The sequence below is a fragment of the Grampus griseus genome (genome assembly GCF_964374135.1).
Source record: "Grampus griseus genome assembly, chromosome: 6".
Classification (NCBI taxonomy): Eukaryota; Metazoa; Chordata; class Mammalia; order Artiodactyla; family Delphinidae; genus Grampus; species Grampus griseus.
The window spans coordinates 6,917,356-6,944,657 of NC_139000.1; the positions used below are offsets into that span (position 1 = coordinate 6,917,356).

At 55.6% G+C, this 27,302-nt stretch overlaps 1 protein-coding gene across 1 annotated transcript; it reads right to left on the bottom strand.

Annotated features, from left to right (window-relative positions):
* On the bottom strand, positions 1–26,701 carry MIGA2 (mitoguardin 2). The gene is made up of 16 exons (XM_082656250.1): positions 26,638–26,701; positions 23,877–24,116; positions 22,777–22,987; positions 20,848–20,960; positions 19,801–19,918; positions 19,265–19,374; positions 15,076–15,193; positions 14,002–14,102; positions 13,287–13,402; positions 12,261–12,333; positions 12,022–12,108; positions 4,377–4,475; positions 4,002–4,136; positions 3,187–3,240; positions 2,142–2,258; positions 1–1,923 (listed from the first exon to the last, which is right to left on the bottom strand). Exons 2-16 carry the CDS (start codon positions 23,970–23,972, stop codon positions 1,717–1,719), a joined length of 1,755 nt encoding a protein of 584 aa, XP_082512376.1. The 5' UTR covers positions 23,973–24,116; positions 26,638–26,701; the 3' UTR covers positions 1–1,716.
* Positions 26,702–27,302: the final 601 nt, after the last annotated feature.

The following is a 27,302-nucleotide window of genomic DNA, read 5'->3' on the forward strand; positions in this document are numbered from 1 at the left end:
TCATTAAATCATTTATTTGACTCTGAGTCAACGTGCACACGCCCTACCGTACAAAAGTGGGGAGCTGCAACAAATCAAGTGCGGGAGGCAGTGCGTGGACGTGTAAACAAAGACAGAATGAAAATGCCGCTTCTGTGTGCATTTCTGGGAGCGAATCAGAGCAGCCGGGGGGGGGGGGGGGGGGGGGCCCAGGCCCAAGATTACATTCACAGCGCGGGGAAGTGCAAATGAACGGAATGTCAGGAGGGAGGGGCTGCCCAGGTCCTTCCCACCCAGGAGGCTGCTCCGTCCAGGGCAGCGACTCCAGAGAAGTGGGTTTGCAGCCAGAAGCACAGTTAGTGTACAGCGGTCCTACAGTCTGGGGGGCAGGAGGGACCACGTGGGGGAGGGACTGGGCTCAGAGATAGTGGGCCCTCTCCCATCCCCCCTCCTTCCCGCCCCCAAGGGCCAGACCACCTCCCGCCCCGGACCCCTCTGCCATTCAGGGGAGGGTGCCCACCCCCGCCGTCTGAGCCAGTCCCAACTCCAGAGTGTGGAGAACCAGGAGTCTGTTTCTCTTGTAGGCCTCTCCACCTGGAAAGGGGCCGACCTCAAAATAAAGTGTTAAGGCAATAAATAAAAGAGCCCATCCCACCTCAGGTGAAAACACTGTAAGAGAAGTGAGTCTACAAATGCCGGCCGGCCTTCCTCTGCAGGAGCAGCGGGGAGGCGGGCTCTGCACGGCTTGAGAGCGTTTGTCATCGAGTTGAAGGCAAAGTGCCAGGCAAGTTTCTTGTCCTGATGCTGGTCCAGCCGCCTACATCCTCTAACCTCCCCTGATGTGGCCCCTGGGCCCCCTCACTCCAGGGGCCCTGCTCCTGGTGACCCGTGGTCAGAGCCTCCAGCTCAGTGCCTAGCACCAGCCGGGGAGTTCCGGGCTCACAGAGGGCGGGGCAGGGGCGAGGGGACCAGCCCCACCTCCTCCATCTTTGGTGGTGGCAGAGGTAGGTGGGAGGAGAAGTGACGGCCTTTGGCAGGGCCAGGGTATGTCAGAGGACGCTGTCCCGGTTCAGTGCTTGGGTTTGTTCAAGGGCCTGGCCCCCGCCCTGACGTGAACGCAAGGAAAGCGGGCCCGCCTCTGGATGGCCCGGGCCCGCCGCCCACCAAGGTGCCCCCCGGCCACACTCTGTGGCTCCCACCCTCCCATCTCTGGAGCAGCACATTCTCTCGGGTGGCAGCAGGCCGTTAGGACTGGCCGGGCAGATAGATGCCTGGATCTGAGACTGTCCAGCCCAGGTTCCTCCACTGCAGCGCCCGGCCACCCCCTCTTTCACCTCCACCCTACCAGCCCCACTCAGCAGCCCTGGGGTGGCAGGGGGTTTTGGGCACCCACCCCCGGGGCATCCCATCTCTGCCTGTCCTGATTCTCCTCACAATCCCTCAGGCCCCACTGGCCACTGGTCCAGCCTCTGCTTTCCCACGAACAGCTGAGGCGGGCCCCTCGGGGCTCCACGCCGCTCAGAGGAAGTTTATCCCCTGGGCCTCGGGGATTCCAGGTGATGGAGGTTGGGGTGGGGGCGAGGTCAGGGGCGAGCACCCTTGGCCACCATGGCCTGGGCTCTGCCACTGCTGACGGCCAGACACCCAGGCCTCCAATGCCAACCCCAAGGCCTTCTCTCTGCCATCAGCCACGTGAATGAGGACCAGCCAGCCACTCCTGCCGGTCCACACCCACCGCTACTGCAGCTCCTCTGGGGGCCCGTTGTCTCGGGGCAGCACACCGTTCAGGCCAATGCTGCTGGCCACCGGCGCCCCCAGGTAGCCGAGCAGGATCTCGCTGCGGCGCCGGGACAGCTGGAGGATGTCGTCCGCCAGCGCCGGCACCGATGTGTAGCGCACGTTGTCCAGGTCGAACATGTCCCTCAGGTACTGCACGATCTGGTGCTGGGAGAGAGGGCGGGTGTTGGGCCTGGGCCGGGGCCCCTGCACCCCCCGCGCTGAGGTCGTCCGGGCCACCCAAAGCCTCTTCCTTCACCACTGGAGCCCTGACCCAGCCCCTTCTGTCCTCAGCTCCTGCCCTCCCAGGGCTTCCTCTGGACCCACCCAGGTCAGGCTCCCAGTGGAAGGAGCACAAGCTCTCAGACATGGAGCTCCCTGTTTACCTTAAAGAAAGCACAGACTTCAGAGAGCTGAGGCTTGGGTCCGAGGAAACCGAAGGCTAGGACGGGGCTAACGTGCTCCGATACGGAGTAGAAATGGGAGATGAAGCCATCAGGCACCTGTGGAGGGTGGCAAGGCTGAGGGCTGGGACCCAGGCAGGGTGAGGCAGCCAGGCCCTGGGGTCGTATTAAGAGCCGGGGCTTCTTTACTGTCCTTGCTAGGTGATGCCGGGCAGGTGACTGGGGCTTTTTGGTTTTTTTGGCCACACCACGCGGCTCACAGGATCTTAGTTCCCCGACTAGGGATTGAACCCAGGCCCTGGCAGTGAAAGCGCCGAGTCCTAACCACTGGACTGCCAGGGAACTCCCATGACTGGGGCTTTCGAAGCCCTGGTTTTCACCTCTGCAGAATAGGGGCAACCTTGGGGCTGTGGTGAGGGCTGCGTGAGCGGCCCGGGGTGCGCTCAGCACAGGAAGTGCCCAGAGCATGTGGCAGTGGCAGATGGTATCAGCTGGGCAGCAGAGCCGGGCTGGCAGAGGGGAACAGTGGATCGCAGCAGCCCGGAGAGTGCAGCCGGTCGCCGCCTGGGAGAGCAGGTAATGCAGCCCGATGGGCGGGAGGGAGGCTCTGCCTGCCCCGCCGAGACGCCTCTGCCAAGCCAACCACCACTGCTCTGCACGTGCCCTTCCTCCCTCTGAAGACACCCTTTCCCCGCTTTTGATTCCTTTGACGTTTCACAGTGGCCTGCTCTGTGATGCGCCCTGGGTGGGAAGATGAAACAGATCTACGTGTGCCTTTGAGGCCCTCCTGGTCAAGGGAGCAGTAATGGCAGGACAGGGGGCCGGTGCTGTGACAAAGGCCAAAAGGTGCAGCAGGGCCTGGGGGCTCAGTAAGACCTCCCTGCACGAGCCCCATTCCTCTGCCCAGCCCACACGTCCTGCCCCTAGACCGGGGTCCAGCACACACCAAAGGCAGGGTCAACTGAGCTAGGCACCACACCCAAGGCCCCCACGTGGCGCTCCCCAGGGGCCCTGTCAGCTCACTCACCATCAGCAGCCTCCTCTTGGCTTTCAGGACAGACCAGCAAGCAGTGGCCAGGGCCTAAATCAAAGATGGGAACCCCCGGGGGGTCAGACTAACAGGCGGGCCGGCAGCCGCTAGCCACCCCCAGTCCAGGACCAGGCCCTTACCCCCAGCTCATCCCACCCCAAGCAGGGAGATAGGGACGGCTGTCTGAGCTCTGTCGTCTCCCTGCCCTCAATTAGGAGTCAGGCGCACCTGAATCTGAACCCTACTCTAACCCTTACTGGGCGGCTCCCTGGACTAGCCACCAGTCTTCTCTGGGCCTCAGATTCCTCCTCTGTGAAATGGCCGTGACTCAGCAGCCCCACCTCACTCAGTGACTGTGGGGATCCATGGTTACTGCCTGTAAAAGACCCGCCCCACCCCTCTCCAGACCACCCCCATGGCACACAGCACGGCCACCCTGCAGGGGCCCTGTGCTCAATGCTCTCCTGCTGTACCCCTTTTTTCTTTCCCCCGTATTTTAACTTATTTAATGCATTCAAATGGAACAGAATGAATGGCAGCCCAGAAATGAGTAGACTGCCTAAGTGAAACCACAGTGCAGAAGGGAAGTGCACGTCCCTCCGTGCTACACTGGTCAGAGGAGAGCAAGGGGATCCTGTGGGAAGTTCTCCAGGGCAGGGGACTGGTGTGCCCAGCAGCCCTGGATCACAGCGGCGGGCAGCATCCCAGTGGCGTGACTGCTCCCTGATGGGTGGGGAGCCAGCCTTGGTGCCCAGGCGCACGCGTGGGGTCACGTGAGCGTGTGTGTGCCTGGGAGTGGGGCGGCCACGCACCGTCTCCTTGAAGCTGTCTGACAGCCAGCGGTTCCTCAGGACGGCGAGCACCGAGGACGGGGGGTTTTCCAGGTCCTCGAAGGCGTCCATGAGGATGAAGTCCAGCACGATGTCGAAGAAGCTCATGCACACCACCTGCGGGGGGCAGCAGTGCTCTGAGGGCAGAGCGGGTGGGGACACCGGGCTGAGCAGGCACACCAGGCGGTGTGAGGAGGGGCCTGGGGCAGGCAGGGCAGGAATGGGGGCTTCTCGCAGCCACGGAGCCATCTCAGAGCCTCGGAATCAAGGCAGGGCTCCTACAGGCACCTCCACCCGGTTCGAGGAGCTCAGGTGCAGGGAACCCCAGGACACCGAGGCTCAGCACAAACAACTCACCCCTCGGCCCTCCAGCTCCAGCCGCGTGGTGGCCCAGGTCTCCGGCCGCAGGGCATAGCTCAGCATCTCCTCGTAGCTCTCCAGGAAGCCTTTGGGGCTCTGGGGGGAGAAGCAGAGCTTGTTTTGGCCGTGGGAGAGGCCCCAAGATGCAGCTGGACTGGACCCACAGGGGCAAGCTGGCCTGTGCAAGAGGGACACACCAAGGCTGGGCCGAGGCCAATCCCTGAGTAGCAGTCATGGAGAGAATGGGGCAGGAAGTGTCCTGTGCCCGCCTCCACACACCTCTGCGGCGCCCAGGGCACGTCCCGGAGGGATGCAACACCAGGGGCGCCCAGCAATGTCTCACACCAGCTCGTCACTGAGCAACGGACCGCCTTCCAAAAGATGTGCACATGCCACAGAAGGCACTCGCTTTGGAAGGATGCGCAAGGGTGTGAGGTCGAGCCAGCCGCCAAAGTTTCAGATCTCCGCAATCATCGGCCTCACTGGTGAAACGGGAGAAGCTACAGCCCCACACTTGGGGCTACTCTGGGGGAGTCAATAAGCTCGTTTGTGTAACACAATCAGGCAATAAATAGTGTATAGGACTAATGCTGCCAGGAACGGAGATGGTCAGCACACAGGAGGAATTCTTCACTCTCTGGGACTGGGAGGCTTAGCTGGGGCTTACGACAAAGTTTGCAGACACAGATGTAATTCACAGACGTGGAAAGCTAGTACGTGCCAGGGCTGATCTAACGTGGATCAACTCATTTAATTCATACAGTCCTATGAGGGATGGTCCAATATTGTGCCCATTTTACAGATATGAATCCTGAGGCTTCAGATCATTGATGTGCCCAAGAGCCTGGCAGAGTGGAACTGACACAGAGCAGCAGGGGCAGGTTGATGCCATTTATAAGAACCACAGGCAGAGGGGGCACTGGATGGATGTTCACCAAAATGTGAACAGGGTGGCGTTGGGGACAATTTTTTTGCATCATCTTAGTTTTTTCTACAATTAGCATGAGTCTTTTTTTTTTTTTTTCTGATGCTCTGAGATTTTGACATTTTGACTTTCCTGTTACTTTTTTTTTTTTTTGCGGTACGCGGGCCTCTCACTGCTGTGGCCTCTCCCGTTGCGGAGCACAGGCTCCGGACGCGCAGGCTCAGCAGCCATGGCTCACGGGCCTAGCCGCTCCGCGGCATGTGGGATCTTCCCGGACCGGGGCACGAACCCGTGTCCCCTGCATCAGCAGGCAGACTCTCAACCACTGCGCCACCAGGGAAGCCCAGCATGAGTCATTTTTATAATCTTTTCTTTCTTTTTTTTTTGGCCATGCCACACGGCTTGTAGGATCTTAGTTCCCCGACTGGGCGTTGAACCCGGGCCATGGCAGTGAAAGCCTGGAATCCTAACCACTAGGCCGCCAGGGAACTCCCATTTTTATACTCTTTTAAAACTATTTTCATTAAGTTTTAAAGAGAATTTGCTAGGATGACCCTGGGCTGTGCCTTAACCTCCCCGAGCTTCAGTTTCCTCCTATGTAAAAGTTGACAACGAAGCTGAAGATGTGGGCTGGCCCTTGCTGACACTTTTGATGGCCGCTGGCATCAGCTCGTGACATCCCCAGGACACGCCCATCTACACAGTAGGGGACTGAGGCTTGGGGAGGCTTCACGTCTGGCCCCAGGCATAGCAAGGAGGCGGCCTGATTCCACAATTCCAGAGCCTGGTGTGTGCAGGGGCTGGCGTCTTCCCAGACAGAGGCCACCGCAGCTCTGCTGCCTAGAAAAACCTGACAGGGCTGTCAGTTACCACTCAGTCCAGGGCTGGGAGTGGGGTCTGGCGCTCAAGAGCTGCTAGATAGCCAGCCGAGCCTCTTCTTGATTTCTTAATCAAAATCAAGCCAAGGACTTCCCTGGTGGCGCAGTGGTTAAGAATCCACCTGCCAATGCAGGGGACAGGGGTTCAATCCCTGGTCCGGGAAGATCCCACATGACATGTCACAGAGCTACTGAGCCTGTGCTCTAGAGCCCCTGAGCCACAACTACTGAGCCTTCGAGCCACAATGACTGAGCCCACACGCCACAACTACTGAAGCCTGCGCACCTAAAGCCCGTGCTCCGCAACAAGAGAAACCACTACAACGAGAAGCCCGTATGCAGCAATGAAGACCCGATGCGGCCGATAAACAAACAAACAAATAAATAATAAATAAATAAATAAAATCAAGCCAAGTCCTGTAGTGGTGCAGAGGCCAGAGAGAAAAAAGCCGAGCCTCTGGGCCCTTCTGGGAGCACCCGCAGAAATCGGCCATCCACTAAAGCCCCTGACACCTGCTGTAGCCTCACTTGCCCTTTTTCACTTGTTCGTCCTTTCACCCTCCTGGGGAGGCCACAAAGAACAGGCTAAGGGCATGGCTGGGCTCAGGCTGACTGGGGTTCAAATCCCGGCTCCACCCTAACCTTGCTTAGTGACCGGGCAAGCCCCTCTACCTCCCCAGGCTCACTTTCCTTTTCGGCCGAGCAGATGGAGACATCAGGATCAAATGAGCTACCGGAGGTGACGAAATGTGAGTGAAGCACCAGGCTCGCTGTGCTGCTCGGCAAACGGCAGCTGCTGGGAGGATAATGAGTCCCTCAGAATCTGCAAAAGATTAGGTCCAGGACCTTTGCAGGTACCAAATCTAGATGCTCAAATCCCTTTTATAAAAGGGCACAGTATTTGCATATAACCTAAGCACGTCCTCCCCTGCACCTTAAATCATCTCTAGATTACTTGTAACACCTAGTACAACGTAAAGGCTAAATAAATAATTTGCTGGTGCATGGCAAATCCAAGTTTTTGCCTTTTGGAATTTTCTGGATTTTTTTTTTTTTTAGTATTTTTCAGTCTGAGGTTGGTTGGACCCACAGATGCAGAACCTGCAGACGTGGAACCCATGGATACGCAGAGCCAACAGTATTCACGTTCATGGAGCAGCTGCCCTGTGCCAGGCCCTGGGCTGGGCACACACCTGTGCCATTAGAGCGGGGCTTCTGGCCCTCGTAGGAATGAGGATGCAGGGTGATGGGGCCATACTGGGCAGGATGAGCCCAAGGGCTCTCGGGACCCAGGGGACAAGTCAGGTGAGGTTCTCCTGGGGAAAGAGCTGGGATTCAGAAGGCAGGTGACCAAGGAAGAGAAGGAGGGAGTGGGACAGGGACTTCAAGATACTGGTAATGTGTTCCACCTTCTACCCTGGGGGCTGGTACACAGGGGTTCATCTTTCCATTCATTAAATCCTACTTTTTATTTATTTATTTATTATTTATTTATTTTTTATTTTTTATTTTTTTGGCGTTATACGGGCCTCTCACTGTTGTGGCCTCTCCCATTGCGGAGCACAGGCTCCGGACGCACAGGCTCAGCGGCCATGGCTCACGGGCCTAGCCGCTCTGCAGCATGTGGGATCCTACCGGACCGGGGCACGAACCCGTGTCCCCTGCATCGGCAGGTGGACTCCCAACCACTGCACCACCAGGGAAGCCCAAATCCTACTTTTTAAAAAAAATTTATTTATTTTTGGCTGCGTTGGGCCCTCGTTACTGCACGCGGGCTTTCTCTAGTTGCAGCAAGTGGGAGCTGCTCTTCATTGCAGTGGCTTCTCTTGTCACGGAGCATGGGCTCTAGGCACGCAGGCTTCAGTAGTTGTGGCACGCAGGCTTCGGTAGTTGTGGCTCGTGGGCTCTAGAGCACAGGCTCAGTAGTTGTGGCGCACGGGCTTAGTTGCTCCACAGCATGTGGGATCTTCCTGGGCCAGGGCTCAAACCCGTGTCCTCCGCATTGGCAGGCAGATTCTTAACCACTGCGCCACCAGGGAAGTACACATCCTACCTTTTGATACTCTTATGTGCGTATTTTACAACAAGGTAACTAACGACAACAAAAAGAGTTGAGGAACAGCGTTCCAGGTGCTGAGCGACCAGCATCTGCAGAGGCCAGATCAGGGAGGAAGTCTGTGAGCACCAGAAGCCCTGAGGCCACAGAGCAGAGCTTGGTCTTTACACCAAGGGCAGTGGGAGCGAGGGTGGGTTTTAAGCAGTTGGGTGATGTGTTAGAGGTGACATTTCAGAACCATTACCTCACATTACGCCCAGCCCATGAGGAGGAAGGACTCAGAGGAAAGAGGCGGGTTCAAGAGCTTTGCTCAAACCCATCAAAAAAAAAGAAACACAAGCGGCCAAATAAACATGAGAATGTATGCAACCTTGTTAATAATCCAACAAACATAAAGTAATGGATGAAACAAAGATGAAAAAGATTACAGGGACTTCTCTGGTGGTGCAGTGGTTAAGACTCCACGCTCCCAATGCAGGGGGTCCAGGTTCAATCCCCGATCAGGGAACTAGATCCCACATGCATGCCGCAACTAAGAATTCGCATGCCACAACTAAGGAGCCCTGGAGCCGCAACTAAGGAGCCCACCTGCCGCAACTAAGACCCAGCACAACCAAATAAATACATACATACATAAATAAATATTAAAAAAAAATGACAGGCAGGCCTCGTTGAGACTGCAGGTCTGGTTCCAGACCATCCCAACACAGTGAATAAAGCAAGCTGCATGGATTTTTTTGGTTTCCCAGTGTGTATAAACGTTATGTTTATACTACACTGTAGTGTATTAAGTGTGCAATAGCATTATGTCTAATAAGACAATGTACATACCTTAATTCCAAAATGCTTTATTGCTAAAAAACACTAACCATCATCTGAGCCATTGGTGAGTCATAATCTTTGCGTTGGTGGAAGGTCCTGCCTCCATGTTGATGGCTGCTGACTGATCAGGGTGGTAGTTGCTGAAGGCTGGGATGGCTGCGGCAATTTCTTAAAAATAAGACAACAGTGGGGCTTCCCTGGTGGCGCAGTGGTTAAGGTTCCGCCTGCCAATGCAGGGGACATGGGCTCGAGCCCTGCTCCTGGAGGATCCCACATGCCATGGAGCAACTAAGCCCGTGCGCCACAACTACTGAGCCTGCGCTCTAGAGCTCGCAAGCCACAACTACTGAGCCCGCGCGCCTAGAGCCCGTGCTCCGCAACAAGAGAAGCCACCGCAGTGAGAAGCCGGCACACCGCAATGAAGAGTAGCCCCCGCTCACAACTAGAGAAAAGCCCGCGCACAGCAACAGACCCAACGCAAACAAAAAAATTAATTAATTAATTTTAAAAAAGAAAAAGACAACAATGAAGTTTGCCACATCTACTGACTCTTCCTTTCACAAACGATTTCCCTGTAGCGCGCAGTGCTGTTTGATGGCATTTTACCCACAGAACTCCTTTCAAAATTGGAGTCAATCCTCTCAAACCCTGTTGCTGCTTCGTCAACTATGTGTATGTAATATTCTAAATCCTTTGTTGTCATTTCAACAGTCTTCACAGCATCTTCAACAAGAGTAGATTCCATCTTGAGAAACCACTTTCTTTGCTCATCCATAAGAAGCAATTCCTCATCCATTCAAGTTTTATCATGAGGTTGCAGCAATTCAGTCACATCTTCAGGCTCCACTTCTCATTCTAGTTCTCCTGCTATTTCCACCACACATGCCGTTACCTCCTCCACTGAAGTCTTGAACCCCTCAAAGTCATCCAGGAGGGCTGAAATCAACTTCTTGCAAACTCTCGTTAATGTCGATATTTTGACTTCTTCCCGCTAATCACAAGTGTTCTTAATGGCAACCGAAATGGTGAATTCTTTCCAGGTTTTCAATTTACTCTGCCCAGATCCACCAGAAGAATCACTATCTATGGCAGCTGTAACCTTACAAAAGGTATTTCTTAAATAATAAGACTTGAAAGTCAAAAATGATTCTTTGATCCACGGGCTACAGAACGGATGTTGTGTTAGCAGGCATGAAAACATCAATCTTGTACATCTCCATCCACCTTGGGTGACCAGGTGCATTGTCAATGAGCAGTAATATTTTAAAAGGAATCTTTTTTCCTGGGCAGTGGGTCTCAACAGTAAACCATGTTGTAAACGGATGTGCTGTCATCCAGGCTTTGCTGTTCCATTTATAGAGAACAGTCAGGGTAGATTTAGCATAATTCTTTTTTTTTGTTTTTTTGCGGTACGCGGGCCTCTCACTGTTGTGGCCTCTCCCGTTGCGGAGCACAGGCTCTGGACACGCAGGCTCAGCGACCATGGCTCACGGGCCCAGCCGCTCCGCGGCATGTGGGATCCTCCCGGACCAGGGCACAAACCCGTGTCCCCTGCATCGGCAGGCGGACTCTCAACCACTGCGCCACCTGGGAATAATCTTTTTTTTTTTTTTTTTTTTTTTTTTTTTTTGCGGTATGCGGGCCTCTCACTGTTGTGGCCTCTCCCGCTGCGGAGCACAGGCTCCGGACGCGCAGGCTTAGCGGCCATGGCTCACGGGCCCAGCCGCTCCGCGGCATGTGGGATCTTCCCAGACTGGGGCATGAACTCGCGTCCCCTGCATCGGCAGGCGGACTCTCAACCACTGCGCCACCAGGGAAGCCCTGGCTGATTCATTTTGTTGTGCAGTGGAGGCTAACATAACACTGTAAAGCAACCATACTGCAATAAAAATTAATCATAAAAAAAATTACAACAGTAACATCAAAGATCACTGATCACCATAACAAATACAATAGTGATTAAAAAGTTTGAAAAATGGCGAGAATTACCAGAATGTGACAGAGACATGAAGTGAGCCAATGCTACTGGAAAAACGGCACCAACAGACCTACTCGACACAGGGTGGCCACAAACCTTCAACTTGTAAAAAAAAGCACAATGAAGCCAAAAGACACACAATGAAACGAGGTATGCCTGTACTGATATCCAGTATTGGCCAAGATGTACGGAGACACAGCCTTATACTGCCGAGAGGGGCTCAAGTTGTTAAGGCATTTCGGAGGGTAAACGGGCAAGATCTGCCAGCCTTGGAAACATCTGTGCCCAAGACGCGGCCTTTGCCACACCTGGGCTTTGCCCCACAGAAAATCCCACCGGTACCGAAAGAGGACTGATTATAAACAGACTGAGTATAATAGCGGTGTCTGTGATTCTGGAAAAGTCAGACACAACCCAAATGTCCGTCCCTGGGAGGACCAGAGCCGACCCGCCCGACACAATACTACACAACTGGTCCATCTACTGACACGGAAAGATGGACGAGATGGACTCTTACAGAACAAAATAAAGCTGCAGAAGAGCCCGTAGAACACAAACCAAGCTTCGGAAGTTAAACTACAATGTTCAAAGATTAGAGTCTATGGAACCAGGTAGGAGGACATATATCAGAACGTGCGCAAGTGGGGTTCCCCTGGCAAGTGCGATTCCCGGAGACCCTGTACGGTTTGCATCTCATAATCGGCGAACTTTGTAAAACTGCGTCATGCTGTAATCAGAAATAAGAGGCAAGACAGATCCGTATTTTTCAGAATTAGCACAGGGAGCAAAAAAACCCCAACCCTTTCCCTGCTCTCCTATGGCCTGCAGGATGAAGTGAGAGCTCGTCAGCTCGGTTTTAGATTGGGTTTTTTCTTTTTCTTTCTTTTTTTTTTAACAGAACTAAATAAAAGTTAGAAAGATACAAAAAACAAACAACGCAGGGGGAAGAAGAGCCGAAAAGAGAGCCCCCCACTCCCTGCTACCTTCTCAGCCTTGGTCATCAGGCCCGTCACCATCTGCCGGCCAACCTCGCCGAAGAAATACTGGTGACTCTTGTCCTCCAGGAGGCCCTAAGGGGTGAGGAGGGAGGCGGTGAGCTGACAGGCTGGCGGCCCCCCCAAGCCGTGGACAGGGCAGCACCGTGGGCTGGGCAGGTGGCCATCCACGCAGAGGAGCCTGCTTGACTGCCCCCATCCCCCCAGCGTGCCCAGACCGCACCCACCTCGAAGGCTTGCCGCACACAATGCAGCTTGGCCAGAAAGTCCTGGTCACTGTAGCAGCCCAGCAGTTCTGTCCTGAGGGGAAGCGCACAGTCACAGCACCTGGGCCCCAGCCAGCGACACCCCCGTGGGGTCAGGGTGGAGCCCTGGGTGGCCCTGCCTCCACCTGGTAGTGTGACCTCGGGCAGGTGGCTGCCCGCCTCTAGGCCTCAGTTTCCCCCAAACCCGAGGAAGGGGCTGACAGGATGCTCCCTGAGGACGGGCTGCCTCGATGGCACTGGGCGCCCCTGGCAGGTGTGGTCACTGGGGGTCGGGCTGACCTGGCCTCCTTTAGGCCCCAACCAGCAAAGGACCCTCTCTAGCAAAGGACCAAAATGGCCAAATTGCTCCCAAGGCCAGGGCAGGGCTTTCTGGGGCAGCTAGAGGTGCCCTGATCTGGGCACTTTATCCAAATCCCCAAGGCTTCAGCTGGGGCCTTTGGCCATTTTCAGTCAGTGAACTTTAAACACACATACTTAAATCTGGGACTCACGACCATCATACAGAACAATTAATTTAAGGTGGATAAGAGCCCTCAATATACCACACAGGAGAAGACTGAGGCTAAGAGAAGTCAGGAGACTTGTCCAGGGCCACACGCCACAAAGTAGCAAGACCTGGAGAGAACCGGGGTCTGTCTGTCTCCAAAGCCTGGCTTCTGGACGGCTCCTTAAAGGAGTGTGTCAGAACACAGGGCTTAGGGACAGCGCCCACCGTGCTTCCATGATTGGACCCCTTAGAACATGTACGAATGATTGTTATTTTAATTACTTATATTAATTAGTTATTGTCATCGTCAACCTAGACCTGCCTGTCTTGTACCGGGGCCATCCTAGGGTCTCCGAAGCTGGGGCAGGAGCCACGGCCAGGCCATCCCACCCTCAGCCTGGCTCAGCTGGGTCCCCACCAAGCCCTGCTGGCTTCCCCAGCCTCCTCCAAGGGGAGAGCCCCCCCCACCCCGCACCTGCCTCCTTCCCTCCCATGCTCACCTGAGGGTCCGGCAGGGCACTCTGCCCTCCTTCACCAGCTGCAGGGCCTCCTCGTAGGCGGCGGCAGGCCTGGAGAGTGGGCTCGGGTAATCTCCAACCTGCAGGGACTCAAAGAGCTGGGGAGAGGGTGGAAGCCTGTGTCAGCAGCATTGGCAGGCGGGGCCGGAGCCTTGGGGTGGGTCAAGGGCACCTGCCCAGGGGACTTCTGGTGGAGTACGCCCTGGGGGCCAACACTTCAGAGGGAACGTCAGCAGGAATGCTGGCTGAGGGCAGAGGCCCGGGTTTGAGTTCTACTCTGGCCCTCAGCATCCCCATCACCAGGTGCCCTTCCCAAAGGGACCATCTACTGGACACACACCCGTGTCCTCCCATCCCAGGAAAGGACAGCCGCCTGGCACACGTGGCCATGGTAGGAAACTAACCAAGCAATGAGCACTCGGTCTGGAGAAGGGAGAGGCCGGCGTGGGCTGGAGCTGCTGGGGACGGGGACCCCTGCCCTCACTCATAGGACCTACGACCCCTGGTTTCTCAGGCTTCCCCATTCCAGCAACACTGAAGAGTCCCCCGGGGAGCAGCATTGGCGACCTCCAGATTCTGCTCCCATCAGAGGAAACGCCTTCACTTTCCCACAACCCAGTGCTCGCCCGCCAAGGAGCCGCGCGGGAGCCCCGGCCTTCACCCCTCTCCCCGCAGCCATCCCCCGAACCCACGCCACCTCAGTGGCGGAGAAGAAGGAATCCTCCGAGGTCAGGCTGTCCTCATGGTCCGCCCGCAGATGCAGCGAGCCCTCGGTCAGGGGCAGCATGAGGGTCCGCTCTGGGCAGAGAGGGAAGGGAGGGGCTGAGCTGAGACTCCTGAAATCACGATCGAGCTAAATGTACACCAAGCCACCCAACGCCCGATTCTGGACGAATGACGCTGATGGTAGCAAAGCTCCTATTTTCTGTGCTCACGTCAGGGGCCCTGCCACGTCTGCACCGCCTGACCCTGAGGCCTGTGGGCCCTGAGCTCTGAGGGCAGGCTGTGCTGTGCTGTGTGGCCCTGGGCAAGTTGCTCCCCCTCTCTGACAAGCTGAAACGGCCTCTGATGCCAAAGGGCCCCTCACTCAGCACTTCCATCCCACCCGCTCAAGGGCGAGGGGGTCTGGACACTCAAGGGGACTGGGGAAAGGTTCACAGTCCTGAATGCCCCACCAGCCTTCTCTGTCACACGGGGAGGCCAGAGGAAGTGGGACTGCTCGGACGGGGACAGAAGTGGAAGATGTGTCACCCTGGCCAGCCCTCACTGGGCCTGTGTCATCACTGGAAGAGCCGGGGAGCCCGACACTCAGTAGTCTGATGTTGCCCCCTGGGGGCGGAGAGCCCCCAGGGAAGGGCCCTGGGGGGTCACAGTCACCACACAGGGTCTGGCACGCAGCAGGCACTAGGAGAACATGGGCTGCTTGGCTGAATAACTTCATTCCATCTCAGTGATGTCACACCCCTTGACCTCAATGGGCAGGGCAACGGCACAGGCTAACCTCCACGTGAGCCGCCCTCCGCCCACCGGGTGCCCGCAGAATAGGGCTCAAACCAAACACCTGGAACAGCCAGCAGGGGAGATATTGACATACAAGCCCCAAAAGCCTGCTCCCAAGGGGATGGGGCAAGGCACACCGGCCAGGGACTCCCGGGGCCTCATTCCAATTCTGTTCCTGCCTGTGGGGACTCAGTTTCCCCCGTCTGTGCAGGGAGGCGCTGATCGGATGAGGTCGTGGGCCCTGGGGATCATTCGCCCCGGCCCCGCTCACCGAGGTCCAGCAGCATGTTGTCGGCTGGAAAGGTGGACCCGAACTCCTCCTGCAGGTGGTAGGCCCGGTGCAGCAGGGACTCCAGCTTCTCCGCAAACTCCCTTCGCTGTGACTCTGGCTGTGGGTAAAACAATGATGGTCAACCCAGGCCCCCCAAGCTCCCCACGCCAACGGCCCATTCCTTCACCATGACGGGGGCCCAGCCCCCAGGGAAACAGGGGACAGCTCTGAGGCCCAGCAGCAAGCACAGGTCTGGACTGAGCTGCCCCACACAGGAGCCACCGGCAACGCACAGCCAGTGCACACTTGAGACTCGGCCAGTCCCACCTGACATGGGCCATAAGCATAAATACACACCAATTTCAAACACTTAGTATTCCCCCGCAAAAAAACCCCCAAGACTACAAGAACGTGAAATACCTCAGTGATTTTTCATCTTGATTACATGTTGAAATGACAATATTTTGGATATACTAGATTATAGAAAATATATTATTAACTCATTTCAGGGCTTCCCTGGTGGCGCAGTGGTTAAGAAGCCGCCTGCCAATGCAGGGGACACGTGTTCGAACCCCGGTCCAGGAAGATCCCACATGCCGCGGAGCAACGAAGCCCGTGCGCCACAACTACTGAGCCTGCGCTCTAGAGCCCGCGAGCCGCAACTACTAAGCTCACGTGCCGCAACTACTGAAGCCTGCGCGCCTAGAGCCCGTGCACCACAACGAAGAGTAGCCCCTGCTCGCTGCAACTAGAGAAAGCCCGCGCACAGCAATGAAGACCCAACGCAGCCAAAACTAAATAAATAAAATTTAAAAAGTCATTTCACCCATTTCCTTTTGCTTTTTAATGTGGTCTCCAGAAAATTTTAAATAAGATACATGACCTCCTACTGAACAGCGCTGCTCTAGACCCGAGCAGACCTGGTCCAGACCTTGGCGCCACCAGTTCCGAGCTGTGTGATCCTGAGTAAATAACTCCCTCATTCTGAACCTCGGTTTTCTTATCTGTCAACTGAAGTAAGAGAACCTACTTCCTAGGATTTTAGGGAAAACGTGAATGAAATAAGGTATATAAAGTACTTCCTACAAGACTGGCCCATGGTGATGGCCAGTAAGTGCTGGCTATTACAATCAGAGGGCACTTAGGAGCCCAGAAAGAGCTGGGTTCAACCCCACTGTTCCTATTAACCGTGTGCACTTGGGAAGGCATCGCACCCCTGGCACCACAGCCTGTGGCCTCAGTGACCTCCTCGCTGCCCTCGGCCTCCACACCAGGGTGTGGGGAGATGGGGGCACTGCTCCTTTGAACCCAGGAGCTTCTAGGCCAGGGGGCCAGGCACGGGCAGGCCTGACCCTGTTTTCCACAGAGGCTGCCAGATCCTGCAAGCACATGTAACCAGACCCTGGGGAAGAGACAAGGGCCAAGTCGGGCCTCAGGCCACTGGGAGAAAGGGGCGGAAGCAGTCAGAGGGGGACAGTAAGATTGTAATGGCTGCCTTTCACTGAGCGCTAGCCCTGGACAGGCAACTCGCTGTTCAGCCTCAGGGCTTCCTTGAGGCAGGGATTGCCATGACCCCACTTGACACAGAAAACTCAAGGAGGTTATGTGGCCCAGTGCACCCAGCTAGAGCCTGGCGGAGCGCATGGGACGCCAGACCTGCTGGCCATCTTGCGTAGTAACGCTGCTCAGTGTGGCCAGCAGAGGCTTGTATCTTTGGCAGATCTGCCAGCTCTTTCTCTGGGAAGCCACCTTGGGTTAGAGAATGGTTTCCTACATACGACACAAGTGACAAAAGAAAAATTAGATACACTGAACTTCATCAAAATTAAAAACCTTTGTTCTTCAAAGGACACCATCGAGAAAGTGAAAAGATTGGGAATTCCATGGCCATCCAGTGGTTAGGACTCTGCGCTTCCAATGCAGGTGGCACGGGTTCGATCCCTGGTTGGGGAACGAAGATTCTGCAAGCCGTGAGGTGCAGCCAAAAAAAAAGGAAAGTGTAAAGACAACCCCCAGAATGAGAAAAAACATCGACCAAAACAGTACAAGAAAAGCCTTCTCCTCCTTTCCCTGCAGACCCTCTCCTCATAGATCACTGTTAACAATCTCCTGTGGGGACTTCCCTGGTGGTCCAGTGGTTAAGAATCCACCTTCCAATGCAGGGGACACAGGTTCAATCCCTGGTCAGGGAACTAAGATCCCACATGCTGCAGGGCAACTAAGCCCACGACGCAACAACTACTGAGCCCTCTAACCACAACTAGAGAGAAGCCCGAGTGCCACAACAAAAGATCCCACATGCCACAACTAAGACCTGATGCAGCCAAAGATATAAAAATAAATAAATAAATAAATATTTTTAAAAAAATCTCTTGTGTTATCTGTCCAGAGGGAAATAAAAGTGCACATACACACCAGCAGTTACCAACAGGCATATGTAGGCAAGGATGGATGTCTTTTTAAAAATGTACACATCAGCAGAAATTAGTACAACATTGTAAACCAACTATACTTCAATAAAAATAAATAAATAAAACGTACACATGGGTCATGAATCACTATGTTATATACCTGTAACTTACATAATGCTACACATCAACTACATCTCAATAGAAAAAAATGTAGATATGGGTCACTATACACATTCTATATCTTGCTTTTTTCACTTCCTAAAATATAGGGGAGAAGGCAACCTAACAGCCCATACAGTTTTCCTTCAGCCTTTTATTTTCCTTCTTTGCCTCACCACGCGACTTGTGGGATCTTAGTTCCCCAACCAGGGATCACACCCCCACACCTTGCATTGGAAGCACGGAGTCTTAACCACTGGACCGCCAGAGAAGTCCCTTCTTTTTTTCTATTTATTTTATTTATTTTTTTTGGGGGGGGGGGCTGCGTTGGGTCTTTGTTGCTGCACACGGGCTTTCTCTAGTTGCAGCGAGTGGGGGCTACTCTTCGTTGTAGTGCACGGGCTCTAGGCCTGCGGGCTTCAGTAGCTGCAGCACATGGGCTCAGTAGTTGTGGTTCGCGGGCTCTAGAGCGCAGGCTCAGTAGTTGTGGCGCATGGGCTTCGTTGCTCCGCGGCATGTGGGATCTTCCTGGACCAGGGCACAAACCCGTATCCCCTGCGTTGGCAGGCGGATTCTTAACCACTGCGCCACCAGGCAGGCAGATTCTTAACCACTGCGCCACCATAAAGGCTGCCTAGTATTCCAGACCCCTACTGATGGGCACTTAGTCTCCAGGTTTTCATCTTTTTTAACTATTACAAAACAATTCATCCTAGGACATATATTTAGTGTGTTTTGCACAAAAAAAATTTTATTTTGGCTTTTCCACTTTATCTCTCTTTTCTGATACTGAGATAAATATTCACTTATAGAAAACTTGGACCAAAAAAAACAAAAAGTATAAAGAAAAGACAAGACAAAAGCTGTGTGACCCAATCAACTATGAACACAGGCTATTTCCCTCCAGCCCTTCAAGAATGCCACGGGGCATGCGGGATCTTAGTTCCCCGACCAAGGATCAAACCCATGCCCCCTGCGGTGGAAGTGTGGGGTCTTACCCACTGGACCGCCAGGGAAGTCCCCACTTTTTTTTTTTTGGCTGTGTTGGGTCTTTGTTGTTGCGCGCGGGCTTTCTCTAGTTGCAGTGAGTGGGGGCTTCTCTTGTTGCAGAGCGCAGGCTCTAGGCACGCAGGCCTCAGTAGTGGTGGCAACATGGGCTCTAGAGCGCAGGCTCAGTAGTTGCGGCACACAGGCTCAGTAGTAGTGGTGCGCAGGCTCAGTAGTTGCGGCACATGGGCTTAGTTGCTCTGCAGCATGTGGGGTCTTCATAGACCAGGACTCGAACCCCTATCCTCTGCATTGGCAGGCGGATTCTTAACCACTGCGTCACCAGGGAAGTCCCCCTTATTTTCTTTATGTAGTCAGGATCAGGCTGCAATCACCAGTGTGGTTTACTGAGTAATTACCAAGTACCAGGCATGGGCTAATGCACCTTACGTGAACTTTCTTATTTAGCTGGGTCAACATCCTGGTCAAGCGGAAGCTCCCATCCAGGAGGACGTGATGGGCTGGCAGAAGGCGGCGCTGCTAGACGCCTCCCAAGCGTGGCCCCCCACCAGCCACACCACCAGTCTTCTCGGTGGCCGGGGGTAGGAGAGACCCGGGGGAGGACTGCCTACCTCGGACAGCGCCTCTGAAGCGGTCTCGGGGTTCCGGAGGCCGTCCCCCCTCTGCCCCACGCTCAGCGCCTGCTCCCACTTCTGCAGAGCTTCCTCAAATAGCTCCATGCCTGAGTGTGGGCGGGGGAGACGGGAGAGAAGGGTGTCAGGCCCCCAGCACAGGGAGAGCAGCCGTGCCCCCCACCACGTCGCTCAAGAGGGAGCTCAGAAGAGCGAGGAGGCAGGAGAGCCCGGAAGGATGGGAACAGCCAGGACCGTGTGGACCAGGTCCTGACCCCTTTTTCAGGGCTGGCTAGCTTGCAGGTCTTCATTCAGACCAGATCTGTTCCTGAAGACTCTGCCCAGTCCAGAAATGGCTGGAAACCATTGAGCTGGGGATCTGGGGTGGGTGGTTTTGGAACTGGTTGAAAGCAGCACCCAGAAAACCCAGCCCAGGCTCCCGGGAGGAGGCCACGCTCCCCACTACCCTGCCTCGGCTGCGGGGGTGGGGTGAGCGCTGGGCAGGGGGTGCCCAAGGTCGGCCTCCTGGCCCGTACCTTGCATGTAGAGGCTCTCAGCATTGCCGCTGCTGGTGGTCACGGACTCCTCCATCCCTCTGGTGTCCCATGGCCCCGAGCATGCAGCCACGGGGCTGGATGAGTTCACCACTACCATCTGGGTGCCAAGTAGCGCAAGAACCCGAGAATAAGGGATGAGGCCTTCCCGGACCCTTTGCAGGACCCCTGAGCCTCCCCCCACCCCCCACCCCTCACCACACACCACGTGCCCTCTGCAATACCGTCCCTGAAAACAGCCCCGGGCCGCAGTGGCGAGCCCTCCGCACAGCCTGCTTCCGTCAACTCCAAGCGCCTGAGGACGGGTCACAGAAATGGCCAAAGCAGGAGGAAACACTGAGGCCAATGCCCAACCCAGGAAGCTGCAGCCTCCTACGAAACCCACCCTGAGCTCCACTCCCGAAAGGCATGACCCCCTCCCTGCTCCGGGTCTACACTACAAGTGAGATAGGGAGGACGCAACGTGCACCCATTACATACGGGCCGGCAGGGCCTGGCTCTCACCCACGCATCTCTCCCACACGAGCAGCCACCCGCCTCCCAGGCGGGAGCAGAGCCAGCTCCTGCTCATGCCTGGGTCCCCAGGGCAGTGGCCGGCTCAGAGCTGGGGCTCAGTGCTCGCTGGATGAATGAACAACTAGACGAGTGAATGAGCCAAAGCCGTTCCCCAAGAGAAAATAAACTTCTTTGTCTTATTTCTCTCTCTATCCTCAGCGCCTAGTAGTCTCTGACATAAAGCTGGTGCTTGCTCAGTGTCTGATGAATGAATGAATGAATGAATGCACTTTCATGGGTAAGTATCTTCCCCAAGAGATCACAGCTTCTCTTCTGCATTTATCCACCTTTCCCTCACCAGTGCCCGGCACACAGTGATCACTGATAATCTCTGGAAGTCTGCACGGATGGATGAGTGAATGAACCAACAAATGAATGGGTGGAACCTCTTCTCCCATCTTCCTACCAGCCCAGAAGCCCCCGAGGGCAGAGACCGGAGCCCCAAGGCCGTGACAGGCACCCTGCTACCCTCACCGAGGCCAAGCTGTGGGAGGAGCCTGAGTGCTTGCTGGGCTCGATGGAGGAGATGCCGCTCAGAGTGTCGTTGCTCTTGCTACTGGGGCTCTGGACCCTCCGGCTGGAGTAGCCTGTGAGGAACAGGAGAGGGGTCACGCCAGCTCCCCACCCAGCCTTCGCACAGCTGCTGCCCGCTCCGGATCCCTCTCCCCGTCTTCACCTGAGAGTCTGTCCTGACCTTCTAAGTCAGGGTGACAGCAGAGCACCCCCAGGGCGTGCACCTAGCAGCAGAGGGCTGGGCCCCTGCCCCTTGTCCTGCTCACTTCCGTACCCCCGTTACGCGGCGCAGGGCCTGGCCCGGAGGGGCCTGGATCTGCTGGGTTAAGCCTGAGAATGAGGCCCAGCCACTTCTCCCTCCTGACTCAGCTTCCCCTGTGTTGTTGACTGCCTGACTGATCTGGAATTCTCCTCCTTCGAAAAAGGACTTGAGGTACCAACTTTTCAAAACACATAGTTTTGTTTTGGTTTGGTTCTTTTAAGTGAGAAAAGTAGGGAAAGCAAAATAAGGTGGAACCAGAGATGGTGCTGGTACAAAGTAGGCAAGCAAGAGGTTAGTCCAGAAACGACTCCAGGCTTCCAGTGGAGTCAATGCAGAATGGAAAGCCAGCTGTGCCAGCATGTCTCGTGGTCTTGTTCTAGACTGGTCTACAAACTTCTCTGTCCAATTGAAAAGACAAAAACTTCCCTTTTGCAATGATAATTCATAATTAAAAGTCATTGTCGGGCTTCCCTGGTGACGCAGTGGTTAAGAATCCTCCTGCCAACGCAGGGGACATGGGTTCGAGCCCTGGTCCGGGAAGATGCCACATGCTGCGGAGCGACTAAGCCGGTGCACCACAACTACTGAGCCTGTGCTCTAGAGCCCACGAGCCACAACTACGGAGCCCACGTGCCACAACTACCGAAGCCCGCGCGCCTAGAACCTGTGCTCCGCAACAAGAGAAGCCACCGCAATAAGAAGCCCGTGCACCGCAACGAAGAGTAGCCCCCGCTCGCCGCAACTAGAGAAAGCCTGAGCACAGCAACGAAGACCCAACGCCTCCAAAAATAAATTTAAATAAATAATTTTTTTTTAAAAAAGTCATTGTCACTTTGACAGCTCCATGCCTGAGTGTGGGCGGGGGAGACGGGAGAGAAGGGTGTCAGGCCCCCAGCAGAGGGAGAGCAGCCGTGCCCCCCACCACGTCGCTCAAGAGGGAGCTCAGAAGAGCGAGGAGGCAGGAGAGCCCGGAAGGAGATTCTGCCCTTAAAACAAGTTTCTTCCAACATGAGAGCCTTTGAGGACTCCTTGCCTTAGAAAGCGATCTGTACACGGCATACACTGGGTTACTGGGTTACAAGATTAACGGGCCCATAAGAGGCTTTCAAAGCCACACCAGCAGACACAAAACAGGTCAGTGGCTGCCAGGAGCTGGGGGAAGGGGAAAGGGGCTGACTACCAAGGGCCCGGGGGGATTGAGAGCAACAGTTCTTGACTGTGGTAGTGACTGCATGACTACAAGTGTTTGTCAAAACTCAAAAAAGGGTGAATCTTACTGTATGCAAAGAGAAAAAGAGGGGGATGGTGAGAATACCAAAAGGCTCAGGAACCATCTGGCCCTTTCTGCTCCTGAGCCAGGGGACTTCCATCGCTGGACGGAGGAGCTGCACCCCACCAGCCCACTCTGGACCCAGGGCTCCCAAAGTGTCCTCAGATAATGAGAACCATCGCTTCCAATGACATGTGCATCCGGCCACATCACCCAGCAAATCCTTACAATGACTTGCTTCCCAGGTGAAAGGGACTCAGCTTGGAGACAGGATGTCACTAGCCCAAGATCTCAGCTAATAGGGGTCCACTTGAGACTCGACTCCAGGTCAGGCCCTTCCCCACCACCTCACACCTACCTTTCTTCACCGACGGGACCTTCCTGGCCATGAGGATGGGGAGGGGCGCTGTGCCCAGATGCTCGCCTCCCATCTCGGGGCCGACCTGCTTCTTCTTCCGCCGTCGCCTCTTGAGCTGGTGGGCGGCCAGGGCCAAGGCCACAGTCCCCAGGGCCGTGGCAAAGAGGACCTTCCTCAGGCCTGGTGTCAACCGCAGCTGGGAGAAGGCAGACTGCAAGAAAAGAGGGAGGCAGCCAGTTACATCTCTCTGGGAGAGCTGCCCTGAGGAACACGTGAGGGGCAGGGAACGCATCAGGCCCCCAGGGGATACCTCCTGACCAGGAATGACTGAGAGGCAGCCACCTGCAGGGGGCTGTGGGGGTGGGAGTTGGGGGCCCTGGCCTCTGAAACCTGGATCACAGAGATGTAAAAGAGGGGGACAGGGGATGGCAAAATGACAAGGCTAGGAGATCATATCTAGGGTCCAGCAGGTGTCCCCAACACCATCGGTCAGGATTCTACCAGCTGCAGCGACTGAGCACCTATGCCAGCTACCGCACCAGGATTTCACCTGTGTTACCTGTCCAAATGCCCATCATTTTCCAGGTGAGGCACCTGAAGCTCACACGGGTTAGGACGCACGCTTAAGGTGACAGAGAGGCAGAAATGGAACTGAGGTCTGCCCACCCCACTTCTCCACTCTTCAAAGACAATGACGTTCACTTTACCCGATGGTCCATCTGTACACTCCCCTGCTCCACCCTCACTCTGCCTGCTGGACTGGGAGCCCCTCGAGCGAGGCTGCATCCCACAGGGCAGAGCTTCAGGAAGTGTCAAGAGGACTGGTCGGCCACAAACATTTCAAGTTGGCAGGCATTACTGACCTCTTTTATAAACTGAGAAACTGAGGTCAAGAGTCCACATAGGCCTGGGGTGGAGACCGGGCTTGGGACCCCAGACTCCTAACCCAGTCCTCCTTACTCTGCTCAAAGAGGATTGCCTGGGACAGCAATCACGAGGGCCCAACCTTCCTGGATGCTGAGGGACCCTGGGATGAGTGGCTCAGTGTTTCAGGGACCAGAGAGGTAAAGGGCAGGACCACAACCCGCCCCGATCTTTACCTGCCCAAACGTCGTGTAAAGGAACACAGGGATCTCTGCCACCGTCATGGCCAGGGCCTGGATCATGGACACACCCTCCGTCCTCCGGAACGCCATGGCAGGATTGGCACCCCAGGCGAGAGCCCTCGGGGCCGAGAGCTTCCAAGGAGAACGTCTTCAACTGGTTGCTGACTGGGTCCCGGGCACCATCCACGCCCCGAAAGGACAGGGACACACATACCAGAAGGTCCCTCCACAGAGCTGAGAGACAGACGACCAAGTCAGACACGAGGGTGTGTGCATGTGAGCATAAAGAAATACACACAAGAGTGCTCTGGGGGATGAGGTGGGAGTAAAGCCCACGTGTGGAATGCGAGGCCTGGAACCAGGCCCCCGCCTTCTGCACCTGCCAGCAGGAAGGTAGCCAAACGCCCCACAGACTTTCTGCCCACCTTGAGCCCTGGGAGAAGGCAGTGTCTGGCACGCTAGCCCAAGTGAGGACGCAGGGCCTGGGAGATGGATAGGTCGCTCTCAAACTTGGGGCTTTATACCACACTTTCTCAATCTTTTTAAATCCATGGCCCACGTGCTAAGCAAAAACCTTAGGTCCCTAAAGGGTCAGACCCCTGAGTGAGAATCATTGCATCATTTCCACCTCCCACAAAACCAAGAACGTTGTACTTCCTGTGGACGTATTACGAAAACAGCAGGGTATTTCCTCCAATAATAACAGCACTACACCGTATGTGGGTATTCTGTGCAGAGTTCCTTACATACATTATTTCATTGAATCATTACAGTTCTATGAAGTAGATGCGATCTACCTCCCACACCCCTGCCAATTTCCAACGAGGAAATTGAGGCTCAGAAAAGCTAAGTCAGGAGTCCAAAGCCACACAGCTGGTACCAGGCGGAGTCAGGACTTGGACCAAGATCTAACGGACTTTCGACCCTGTGCTCAACACAACCCTTTCGCCAAATCTGGCATGGAGCAGGAAGTGGGAGCCTCAGCAGAACTACAGACTACAAGGGCAACTTTCCCCTGGGGCCTTGTGAGACCCCCAGGGTACTCCACGGCCCATTCCAAGGCCAGTGAATAAGTGGCTTGAGCACATACAACCCAGTCCCCAAGATCCTGCAGAGAGCTCCCCGACCACCACCACCAAGGCCAAGGAGGCCTTCAGGGTCTCCTGGGACTTCAAACGAAATGACCACGAAGGCCAGATGGACCCTGTCTACCTGGGATGGCGGCCAAAGTCACTGGACTGGCACAAGAAACGGCTTATCCTCAGTGAGTGGGAAGGATGAATGATCCTATCAGTTAGCTCTGTGTGTGTGTGTGTGTGTGTGTGTGTGTGTGTGTGTGTGTGTGTAGAGGTGTGTGTGTGTGTGTGTGTGTGTGTGTGTGCGCGCGCGCGCGCGTAGAGTAGGGGACATCCTGCCAGGAGGCTACAAATTGAGCGATGTGACCTCCAGTGGTCACAAGCCAGCTCTCTCAGCACCACCCCCAACTTGGCCCAAGCCTCAGAACGAACGAGGGAAGACAAGAACATCAGAGGATCAGCGGCTACTATTTCCCAAGCACTTACTTTAACAGGCCAGGCTTGGAACAGGCTCTCCATGGAGGGTTTTAAGTCTAGTCACCCACAGAACCCTCAAGGCAAGCACTGTTTATCTCAATGATGGGGAAACTGGGGCTCCAAAAGGTAATCAAGCCTACCGAGGTCACTGAGTAAATGGCCAAGCTGGGATATGACCTCAGCTCTGGGGGACCCCAAGGCTTGGCATTTACCTGCAGGAAAGTCAAAAGCAGCCTCTGCTGCCCCGACTGAGGAAGAGTGCCAGGTGCCAGGTAATGACACCCACCCCAAGACAGCTTCACTCCAGGAATGGATCGAGATCCAGCCCAACCATACCCCATCCTTCCTCCTGGCACGACCCAGGGCTGAATGCGAGAAGCCTGCACCTCTTCTCTGTGATGACAAGACCATGGCAATGTCCCCCCACCACGTGGACACTCCTAATGTCGTCCCAACCTGGGAAAGTCACCTCTCCTGCCCTGTAACCTTGGGCAGTAACCTCCTCGTTCCACCCCCACCAGGGCACTCACAACCTCTCAGCTTGGATGCCCACGCTTTCCATCCCGGACACCTTCTCCCCTGCCCTGAACCACCCCGTAAATGACTCTAGCCTGAGCACTCTCATGCCGCCTTGACCCCAGCAATGTCCCCTCTGCCCAGTCTCGGTTCATTCCACACCGGTGGGACACCTCAGCAGTCTGACCAGGACCGGCACTGAGCACTCCCACGCTGGACCTCAGCAATACCCCCTTCTTCAGAATCTGCTCTTTCCATCCCAGACAATTCCTTGCGCATGCCCTGGTCAGGCCCCCTCCTCTCTTGCCCCGACTCCCGGAATATCCCTGAGGGTCGTCCAGGTGCCCACTGCCGCCGCCTTCCACAGCCCGCGCACCCGGTCCTTCCATCCCGGTACTTGCCCAGCGCGGGTCCAGTACCTGCGCCCCTGCTCCGATCTCTGCAGTGTTCCAGGCCCGGCATCTTCCCACTGACCGGGTACCTTCCGTTCCACCTCTCGCGCCGCCCACGGCCCGAGTACCTGCTCTTTCCAACGCTGGCCCTTCTAGTCCGGCTGAGCTGGGACACCTGCAACCCTACCCAGTTCCCCGCTCAGGGACGGCTCCCGCCCGCTGCAAGCCTCAGTCCCGGACCTTGCCGCGCCGCCCGCCTGCTCCGCGGGCTCAGCCCGGACCGCCGCCACTCACCCAGGATCCCATCGCTGCGGAAGGACAGCGTCTCCTTCTCCGGCGCCCGCGCAACCAACCTCGGGGCCACGGGGGGCGTGGCCTCACGCAGGGCCAACCTTTCTTTGGCCAATGAGTGTCGCCGAACTCCTCTGCACCGCCCCGGCCTCTGTGCAATTGGGTGGGTCACGTGACCAATATTGTCTTACCCTCCCTTCTCCCTCTGTTCCGCCCCCTAAGTGCGGTTGAGGCGCGGAAGTGATTTTTTTTCTCTCCTGTGATTGGCCATCGAGATTAGATTGACCCGGGTGGCTGAGTGAGGCGGGGCCACTCTTAAAGGGATGAGGCGGAGCAAACAGGTTTCGAAGGCGCTTTGTGGAAGGAATTGCCGGTGGTCTGAGCTCTCACCTTTGGTTCCTCTGCCTCCACTGGTGCCCACACGGACAAGTTCTTCCCGCCCTTCGAGCGCCCACTTTCCAACGCCACCGCCTCTAACTTCCTACAGCATTCTCCTAAGCACTTGCCACTCTCCACTTTCTCGGGTTGTTTGCAGAAGTGCCAAGCCTCCCCTACGAGACGTTGTCTCCCTAAGAGTTGGCGTCAAGTGATTCGGTTCACTGTGCCTTGCACTAAACACTGGGTTTGGAATCAGGCCTCCCTGAGTTGGAATCAAGTTCTGCCACATC

Excerpts from the sequence above, each read along its gene's own strand:
- MIGA2 (XM_082656250.1), bottom strand. The coding sequence starts at position 23,972 with ATGGCGTTCCGGAGGACGGAGGGTGTGTCCATGATCCAGGCCCTGGCC. Across the intron at positions 15,194-19,264 it reads CTTCAGAGGCGCTGTCCGAG|CCAGAGTCACAGCGAAGGGA; the intron begins GTAGGCAGTCCT and ends TTTTACCCACAG. Across the intron at positions 3,241-4,001 it reads CAGACAGCTTCAAGGAGACG|GCCCTGGCCACTGCTTGCTG; the intron begins GTGCGTGGCCGC and ends TCTTTGATTTAG.